This window comes from Rana temporaria, unplaced genomic scaffold (assembly GCF_905171775.1).
Source record: "Rana temporaria unplaced genomic scaffold, aRanTem1.1, whole genome shotgun sequence".
In the NCBI taxonomy this organism is placed as follows: domain Eukaryota; kingdom Metazoa; phylum Chordata; class Amphibia; order Anura; family Ranidae; genus Rana; species Rana temporaria.
The window spans coordinates 30,001-40,000 of NW_024404627.1; the positions used below are offsets into that span (position 1 = coordinate 30,001).

Here is a 10,000-nt window from a genome sequence, read left to right on the forward strand (position 1 = left end):
TATCTCTCCAGTGATCCCCTATCACATCCTCATCATCCCCAGCAAGAAGTTGGGGGGCTCGATGTTCACTGCCAACCCCTGGATCTGTATCTCCGGAGAGCTGGGGGAGACGGGGGTCCTGCAGGTGCCGCGCAGCATTCTGGAGATGACTTATGAGGTAATGCCGGCTGCTGGGGGGGGGCCATTAAAGGGGTTCTTTTTATTTGTTGTGTTTGGATCTGCAGATACATTGGTCATTCCATTGATTGTGGGGGGAGGGGGGGGGGAGACACTTACTCTGTAAATAAAGGACAACCATGAATGACGGGTGACTTGTAGGAAATTCTTCCTCTATCTTGTTGCTGCACATGCTCCAAATTCTCTGCACCGCATCATGTGACCTGCGTCTCTCTTCTCCACAGTGCCAGAATCTCGGGAAGCTGACAACCGTTCAGATCGGACACGACAACTCCGGGTTGTACGCCAAGTGGCTGGTGGAATTTGTCATGGTTCGCAATGAGATTACAGGACACGCCTACAAGTGAGGATCCTCTGTCTTTTATGTTCTACCGACTTCTGTGTGTGCCGATACAATTGATTTGTTACACTCCGAAAGATGCAGCTGTGTGGGGATAAAGAGGACCTGTCAGTACGGCAGAATGTGCGGCTTCCATCGCATTGTGTACTCTGGTGATCCTTCCACCGCTCTTTCCTTGAGTCCTGGAAGGCCCCGGGCAGCAGTGTGCAAAGGAGGCCAATTTCAGGGCAAGTCGGCCTCGTGTCCCAGAGAGGGGCTCAGGCGGCCTCGTGCCCCAGAGAGGGGCTTTAGGCGGGCTCGTGCCCCAGAGAGGGGCTTTAGGCGGGCTCGTGCCCCAGAGAGGGCCTCAGGCCAGTCTCGTGCCCCAGAGAGGGCCTCAGGCCAGTCTCGTGCCCCAGAGAGGGCCTCAGGCCAGTCTCGTGCCCCAGAGAGGGGCTCAGGCAGGCTCGTGCCCCAGAGAGGGGCTCAGGCAGGCTCGTGCCCCAGAGAGGGGCTTTAGGCGGGCTCGTGCCCCAGAGAGGGGCTCAGGCCAGTCTCGTGCCCCAGAGAGGGCCTCAGGCCAGTCTCGTGCCCCAGAGAGGGGCTCAGGCAGGCTCATGCCCCAGAGAGGGGCTCAGGCAGGCTCGTGCCCCAGAGAGGGGCTCAGGAAGTCTCCGGAATGAAATGAAACTATTTGTTGCGAGTTGATATTTTTATTTGTGTCTCAGCGGGTGAAAAGTGTTGCTTTACCTGTGTTGTCTCTACAGGTTCCCTTGTGGCCGCTGGTTGGGGAAAGGCATGGACGACGGAAGTCTGGAGAGAGTTCTGGTTGGCGATCTTCTGACACCAACAACCGATACAGAAGACAGACCGTGCCGGACGCCCCCCCTGCAACACTCGCCCGGCATGATCCGGAGACTTGTGGCCATCTCGCCCAACAGCCGACCGAGTAAGTAACACGCCGTATATAACCGGGACCCAACAATGCTCTGCCGGGCGCTAGAGAGCAGACGTGTGCAATTCGTTCTAAATTCGTATTTTTAACCAATTTCAACAAATTTTGTTAATTCAGAAATATCTGAATTAACCACTTAAGACCCGGACCTTTATGCAGGTTAAGGACCTGGCAAGTTTTTGCGATTCGGCGCTGCGTCGCTTTAACTGACAATTGCGCGGTCGTGCGACGTGGTTCCCAAACAAAATTGGCGTCCTTTTTTCCCCACAAATAGAGGTTTCTTTTGGTGGTATTTGATCACCTCTGCGGTTTTTCTTTTTTGCGCTATAAACAAAAATAGAGCGACAATTTTGAAAAAAATTCAATGTTTTTTACTTTTTTGCTATAATAAATATCCCCCAAAAAGATATAAAATTTTTTTTTTTTTTAGGCCGATACGTTTTCTTCTACATATTTTTGGTAAAAAAAATCACTAAGCGTTTATCGATTTGGTTTGTGCAATTTTTTTTAGAGTTTACAAAATAGGGGATAGTTTTATTGCATTTTTATTAATAATTTTTTTTTTTTTTTACTACTAATGGCGGCGATCGTCAATTTTTTTTTTCCCTGACTGCGACATTATGGCGGACACATCGGACAATTTTGACACATTTATGGGACCATTGTCATTTTCACAGCAAAAAGTGCTATAAAAATGCACTGATTACTGTGAAAATGACAATTGCAGTTTGGGAGTTAACCACTAGGGGGCTCTGAAGGGGTCAAGTGTGACCTCATATGTGTTTCTGACTGTAGGGGGGTGTGGCTGGATGTGTGACGTCATTGATCGTCTTTCCCTATAAAAGGGAACACACGATCAATGACGGCGCCACTGTGAAGAAAGGGGAAGCTGTGTTTACACACGGCTCTCCCCGTTCTTCAGCTCCGAGGACCGATCGCGGGACTCCAGCGGCGATCAGGTCACGCGCCCACGACCGGGCACTTAGAGGACGTACAGGTACGTGCTTGTGCCCAGCCGTGCCATTCTGCCGACATATATGTGCAGGAGGCGGTCCTTAAGTGGTTAAAGTGACACTATCATGGTTTTTTTTCATATCATACTTCCACTGTGCAGATCGTTTTGCAGAGTGGCCCCCGAACGCCATTTTCTGGGGTCCCTCGGCGGCTCCTGCCTGCATTAGATAACTCCCTAGGAGAAGCGCTCTCCCAAGGGGGTTACCTTACAGGCGCGCTCCCGAGTCCTGTATCCATAGCCGCCAATTGCAGGACTCAGCCCCCGCCCCCCGGCTGCCGCATCATTGGATTTGATTGACAGCAGCAGCAGCCAATGGCTGCACTGCTATCTATCCAATGAAGAGCCGAGAACCCCCAGGCAGGGAGACTGCACGTCCTCGGCGTGTGACATTCCAGGGCTGGGGTGCCACTGACAAGTTTTTTTTTCACCTGAATACATTTATTTAATTGGTTCTTCCTGGTCACGTGACCTCATCGCTCTGCCAGTATTTTCTACATGGGCTCTGCCTGGTCACGTGACCTCGTTATGTCATCGGTATTTGCTATATAGGCTTCGCCTGGTCACATGACCTTCACTATGTTGGCTCTCGCTGCCCACCATGATATGACCTTTCTGCCAGCTGTCACTTCATTGGCTCTGATTGATCACATGGCTTTGTATAAGAGAAGAAATATATTCCTTGTTTCCGTTGTAATATCTTCCTCTATATTCTCGACCAATGAAAGCTCACGGCGATATTCCTTCCTCCCTCCCACAGAACTGAACACAGGTCAGATCCAGGAGGCCATCGGAGAGGCCGTCAATGGAATTGTAAAACATTTTCACAAACCGGAGAAAGAGGTAACGACGTCGTCTTTCCCCCGATCCCTCCGATCCCTCCGATCTCTCCTTTTCCCTTCCAGCCATTGGAGGACATATTTTGTTTTTGTATCTTTTTATTCTGCTGTTCATTGTTACTATAAAACAAAGACAAAAAAAAGGCCACCTCTACATGACATGCTTCTTGTTCAAGTGTTACTAAACCCACAACAGTAAAATCAGTCTGTATATGCAGTAAAGCATGCTTGTTATCAGGGCCGTCTTTAAGGCGGGGCAAAGGGGGGAGCTGCCCTGGGTCCTGTCATTGTCGTGGGGCCCAAAGCAGCTGCCCCATGCTTGCCAACTATTCCAGTTTAAATTCCCTTGAAGTTTTTTTTAGTCCTGTGCTGTGTCCCAATATCTCGGTGTGAAGTTCTGTTACTAATGCTGCCCAGCTCTGCCCTATTGTGTACAGATGACTCACCTGAAAACCCTGTGTTTACATGTAAATAACCGTCATTCATATGTAAATAACAGGAGCATTCATATGTATATCATGCCCCTCTGCAGTAAAGAGATGATATGCTGTAACCTCTAGCAACCAATCAGTGAGCAGTATTACTGTACAGTAATCTCTAGCAACCAATCAACAAGAAGAAATCACGTGCTGTAACCTCTAGCAACCAGTCAGTAAGTGGTAATGATATGCTGTAACCTCTGGCAACCAATGGCTGCCTGATCTCATACAGTGAACTGGTTGATATCTATTGTATCTCAGAGCAGGTGGAGAGCAAAATTGCATATGGGGGGCCCCAAGAAATGTTTTGCCCAGGGTCCAATCAACATTAAAGACGGCCCTGCTTGTTATACTCGCTGTGGAACCTAAGGGGTTAATCCTCTGCATTGTGTAAAAAGGCCGTTTGATCCTGTCATCTCTGATCCTCCCCTTCTTCCACTGTCCCCAATCCATATCTCCTTAGACAAAACTGAGCCTTTGGAGTCAGGCAGCACATGCTCAGTTTGGTGTGTATTGCTAGAGAGTTGTTTTTTTTTTTCTTGGGAGGGTGCATGTGATCAGCACAGGGCCTATCAACACTGTCCAGACAGAGGGTCAGGGGTCCTGCAGCTTCACAGGGCAATCGGAGGAAAATGAAAACTCCTCTGAGTTTTAACCACACACTGATATAAGTCACAAGACTGCTATATACTACTGATGAGAAACGTTATTTAGCAGTTTATATTTACTCAAATAATTGCATTTCCATGCTGTGTACTATGGGAGAGCGCATGTAGTGGCTGCCGAGTCCTGGGGAGAGCGCATGTAGTGGCTGCCGAGTCCTGGGGAGAGCGCATGTAGTGGCTGCCGAGTCCTGGGGAGAGCGCATGTAGTGGCTGCCGAGTCCTGGGGAGAGCGCATGTAGTGGCTGCCGAGTCCTGGGGAGAGCGCATGTAGTGGCTGCCGAGTCCTGGGGAGAGCGCATGTAGTGGCTGCCGAGTCCTGGGGAGAGCGCATGTAGTGGCTGCCGAGTCCTGGGGAGAGCGCATGTAGTGGCTGCCGAGTCCTGGGGAGAGCGCATGTAGTGGCTGCCGAGTCCTGGGGAGAGCGCATGTAGTGGCTGCCGAGTCCTGGGGAGAGCGCATGTAGTGGCTGCCGAGTCCTGGGGAGAGCGCATGTAGTGGCTGCCGAGTCCTGGGGAGAGCGCATGTAGTGGCTGCCGAGTCCTGGGGAGAGCGCATGTAGTGGCTGCCGAGTCCTGGGGAGAGCGCATGTAGTGGCTGCCGAGTCCTGGGGAGAGCGCATGTAGTGGCTGCCGAGTCCTGGGGAGAGCGCATGTAGTGGCTGCCGAGTCCTGGGGAGAGCGCATGTAGTGGCTGCCGAGTCCTGGGGAGAGCGCATGTAGTGGCTGCCGAGTCCTGGGTTTAGTAACACTTTAACCATGCCCTACAAAGTTCCTAAATGTAGACTTTTAATTTTACAATTCTTGGCTCCTCCCACACTGCACAAAGCAGTTCTTGGTGTCCAGCCATTGGCTATGTGAGAGATGGAGAGACTCGTTTATTATCCAGATTGTGGTCCACAGGGGCACTCCAGGGGGCTCCATGTTGCATTTGGCGTGTAAAACTAATGCTGTGTCTGGGGGTGGCGCTCACTTTTGCGGTAGTGTTATAATCTGTAGATCACCAGAAGTTCCAGGCTGTGCCGTATTCTGTACCGTGTTGTATTTCCATTACAGAGGGGAAGTCTGACGTTGCTGCTCTGCGGGGAGGGCGGTCTGGTGTCGGCTCTGGAACAGGTTTTCCAACACGGATTCAAGTCGCCGCGACTCTTCAAAAGCATCTTCATATGGGACTTCCTAGGTGAGGAATGGAAATGGTTACGTAGTCAGTGGGATTGGGGCAAGACCAATCCAATGGTGATGTCTGTTCCTCGGTGACATCCTTTGCTTGTGGCTTATCCCCCACCCCCACCTATGAAGAGGGAAGGAAAGGCTATGGAAGGATTTGTTGGCTTTTTATGAGTATTTCTTTCCTTAGAATTGTCTTTGCTCATTGGACACAAGTCGATGTCATGGTCCTCTCGATGTGTTGAGCTGCCATGTTTTTTTTTAGGACTTCTCATAAGAAGGCACCAATGTTTTGTGGGATTGCCCTCTATTCAGGCCAGTTACTACAAATCGCAGGGCCCCATGGCGACATTTTGATGGAGGACCCCTGGCCACCCATGTCGGGGGTTCCCAGAGGCACTTTGTGGCAATTGGATAATAATAGATCCCTAATACCAGCACCTCTCCGATGCTCTTCCTACACCTCTGATAATCGTAGAAAAGAGGGGGGAAAAAAGCTCTGCTGGTCATCACAGGAACGTCTTCTTTGGGATCATTGGTGGTCATTAAAATGTACTTTGTTATAAATGGATTCTCAGTTAAAACATGACATTCATCACAGCCGTGTTATACGTTGGTAGAGATCGCAAACATTGACTTTTACCTACAGGGCCGCTCTTAAAAATCATGGGGCACTATGACTATGGAGGTCTGGAGGCTCTGCAGGGGGCTTTGTGGGGGCACTCTGTAAGACTTGAGGTCATGGCAGGAGGGCTCTCTGGGGGGGGGGGGGGTTATTGACTCTGCAAGGGGCTGGAGGTTGGTGAGGCAATTTTTGGAGGTTGGGGAACTATGACCATGGAGGCTCTGCAAGGTGCTGGAGGTTGGTGAGGCAATGTGAGAGGTTGGGGCACTATGACCATGGAGGCTCTGCAAGGTGCTGGAGGTTGGTGAGGCAATGTGAGAGGTTGGGGCACTAGGACTATGGAGGCTCTGCAGGGGGCTTTGTGGGGGCACTCTGGAAGACTTGAGGTCATGGCAGGAGAGCACTCGAGGGGTCTGGAGGCTCTGCAGGGGGCTGGAGGTTGGTGAGGCATTGTGAAAGGTTGGGGCACTATGATTATGGAAGTATGGAGGCTCTGCAGGGGGCTGAGGGCTTTGAGCCCATTGGAGAATTGGGCGCATCAATGAAAATTGAGGGGCGAGGGGGGACACATAGGGGGAGATGGTTGGGCACATTGGAAGGGGCATTTTTGTGGCCTCTGTAGACCATGGCATTGTGAGAGGTTGGGGCACTATGCCTATGGAGGTCTTGAGGCCATGGAAGGAGGGCACTCTGGGGAGGGTCTGGAGTCTCTGCAGGGGGCTGGAGGTTGGTGAGGCATTGAGAGGTTGGGGGCACTATGACTATAGACATCTCGAGGCTCTGCAGGGGGCTTTGTGGGGGCACTCTGGAAGACTTGAGGTCATGGCAGGAGAGCACTCTTGGGGTCTGGAGGCTCTGTAGGGGGCTGCAAGTTGGTGAGACATTGTGAAAGGTTGGGGCACAATGATTATAGAGGTCTGGAGGCTCTGCAGGGGAGGGGTCTGGAGGTTGGTGAGGCATTGTGAGAGGTTGGGACACTATGATTATGGAGGTCTGGAGGCTCTGCAGGGGGCTGAGGGCTTTGAACCTGTGGGAGACTTGGGTGCACTATGAAAATTGAGGGGTGAGGGGGCCCGTAGGGGGAGATGGTTGGGCACATTGGAAGGGGCACCTTTGTGGCCTCCTGTAGACCACATTCGCCCAGCATTGTGCGCCCAGGTCCCCTGTTTGTTTTATAATGGGGTGAATGTGGACGGCCGTCTGTAGCATTATGAGTTTTGTAATGTAATTTTTGTCACCCCCCTCCCCAGAGAAGGCGCAAGCGCATTACAACGGCCTCGAGTTCAACGAAGGGGCCCCCAGTGAAGACTGGCAGAAGAGGGCCCGTATCTTCAGCCGCATCATCAACGCCATCAACAGCACTTCTCGCAACATCGGCAAAGACGGCAAGTTCCAGATGTTGGTGTGCCTGGGAGCCCGGTGAGTGCCGCATGACAGTGAATTCTACATTGAGGTGAAACTCCAGGCAGAAGTTTTAGCTTTGAATGTGGGGGGGGGGGGTTGGGGGTTTAAATACAATTCTGCTTTCTGGAGCCCCATTGGAGAGATTTCCTCTCACTTCCTGTCATGGTGACAACAATTTCAGTAGTCGGAGTAAAAATCTGCTTCTTCAGAACAACACAGCCCAAACATATATTGAGGAATGGGCTTCAGGTTTTTTGAGCTCCCATGTGATTGGCTCTTAGGGGTTTAGTTACAAACATAAACAGAGGAGTGATCGGTTTTCTTTCCATTTTTATTGAAGGTCTACAAAACTTTTTTGGAATCATTTCTTTCTTGTCCTTTTGACGCACACAGGCCATCAGAAGCTGTTGAGTTATACTGCCACCTGCAGGAGGATTGAACACTGACCTATAAAAAAAATAACCTGTAGGCCAGCCCATGATGACCCCTCCTACTCCCAGCATGCCTCATTTTTTTTTTTTTTCTAGTGTCCTACGAGGATCCATATCTCCTCTTCAGCTTTGAATCCAATGCTGTTGGGTTATACTTTCCACCTGCAGGAGGATTGAACACTGACCTATAAAAAAATAAAAATCTTTAGGCCAGCCCATGATGACCCCTCCTACTTCCCAGCATGCCTCAGTTTTTTTCTAGTGTCCTACGAGGATCCATGTCTCCTCTTTAGATTTGAATTGGATGCTGTTGGGTTATACTTTCCACCTACAGGAGGATTGAACACGGACCTATGAAAATCTTTAGGCCGGCCCATGATGACCCCTCCTACTTCCCAGCATGCCTCAGTTTTTTTGCTAGTGTCCTACGATGATCGGTGTCTCCTCTTCAGCTTTGCTGTAAATAATCTAGCCATGTGTTTGCTGTGTTGTCCACCCCTCAGTAGGACTTCCTGGAGACACCACCAAAGTATAAACATCCTGTGCCCCTCAGTGGGTCAGTCCCTGTGGGTGTATCATCATTCTCCCGTTACTGCTTTGCTACAAAACGGAGTGCTACAAAGTAGGAGTAAATCCTGGTCTGACCTAAAGGGTTTTTTTTGGGGTTTTTTTTTGCACGTGTCCAGTCCTCCTGTAGGAGGCAGTATAACCAGACGGTATCTGTATTGCTGTGTCCTTCAATGAACGATGGATTTATTCAGTGGAAAGTCTGTGATTTGACATTTTGGCAGCAAGTCTGCTATCGCTTCTGTTGAAGCTCACCTCCAGGCAAAAACATACATTTTCCCATCCTTCCAACCCATGCCCTCCCCCCCCCAACCCCTTCCTACCCATGCCCTCCCCCCCAACCCCTTCCTACCCATGCCCTCCCCCCCCCAACCCCTTCCTACCCATGCCCCCCCCAACCCCTTCCAACCCATGCCCTCCCCCCCCAACCCCTTCCTACCCATGCCCCCCCCAACCCCTTCCAACCCATGCCCCCCCCCCACCCATGCCCTTCCATACAACCACCAACCCAACCCCTTCCAACCCATGCACTTGTAAGTGAACCTGATTATGGATAATGACCAATGGGGGAAAAGGGAAAATTCATATTCATGGCCATGGATGGTGGGGGGAAAACTTCATAGTAATGGCCATGGGGGAGAGGGGGCAACTGCATAGTAATGGTTATGGGTGAGAGGGGGGGAAACAACCATAGTAATGGCCTGGGGGAGGGGCGTAACACCATATTAATGGCCATGGGGGGCCTTCATAGTAATGGCCTTGGGGACTGGGGGGGGGGGGGGCAACACCATATTATTGGCCATGGGGGGAGAGGGGGGCAATTTTATGGTAATGGCCCTAAGGGAAACAACTTCATAGTAATAGCCATGGGGGAGAGGGGGGAAACACTGTAGTAGTGGCCATGGGGGAGAGGGGGGCAACTTCGTAGTAATGGCCAAAGGGGAGACGAGGGGGGCAACTCCATAGTGATGGTTATGGGGACGAGGGTTTTAAACTTTATACTAATGGCCATGGGGGAGAAGTGGTCATTTTAATGGCCATGGTGGAGAGGTGGGCAACTCCATTTTAATGGCCATGGGGGAGAGGTGGGCAACTGCATAGTAATGGCCATTGGGGGAGAGGGAGGCAACTGCATAGTAATGGCCATGGGGAAGAGGGAGGCAACTGCATAGTAATGGCCATTGGGGGAGAGGGAGGCAACTGCATAGTAATGGCCATTGGGGGAGAGGGAGGCAACTGCATAGTAATGGCCATTGGGGGAGAGGGAGGCAACTGCATAGTAATGGCCATTGGGGGAGAGGGAGGCAACTGCATAGTAATGGCCATTGGGGGAGAGGGGGGCAACTGCATAGTAATGGCCATTG

General features: G+C 51.0%; 1 protein-coding gene across 1 annotated transcript in view; it reads left to right on the top strand.

Moving 5' to 3' along the window:
* DENND5A (DENN domain containing 5A) overlaps window positions 1-10,000 on the top strand; it is a gene marked incomplete at its 5' end in the record, with an annotated part of 38,368 nt that overhangs the window by 26,884 nt on the left and 1,484 nt on the right. The window contains 6 exon segments of the mRNA XM_040334782.1: window positions 12-157; window positions 402-520; window positions 1,264-1,445; window positions 3,224-3,306; window positions 5,499-5,622; window positions 7,485-7,653. Coding sequence (XP_040190716.1) covers window positions 12-157; window positions 402-520; window positions 1,264-1,445; window positions 3,224-3,306; window positions 5,499-5,622; window positions 7,485-7,653 — 823 coding nt within the window.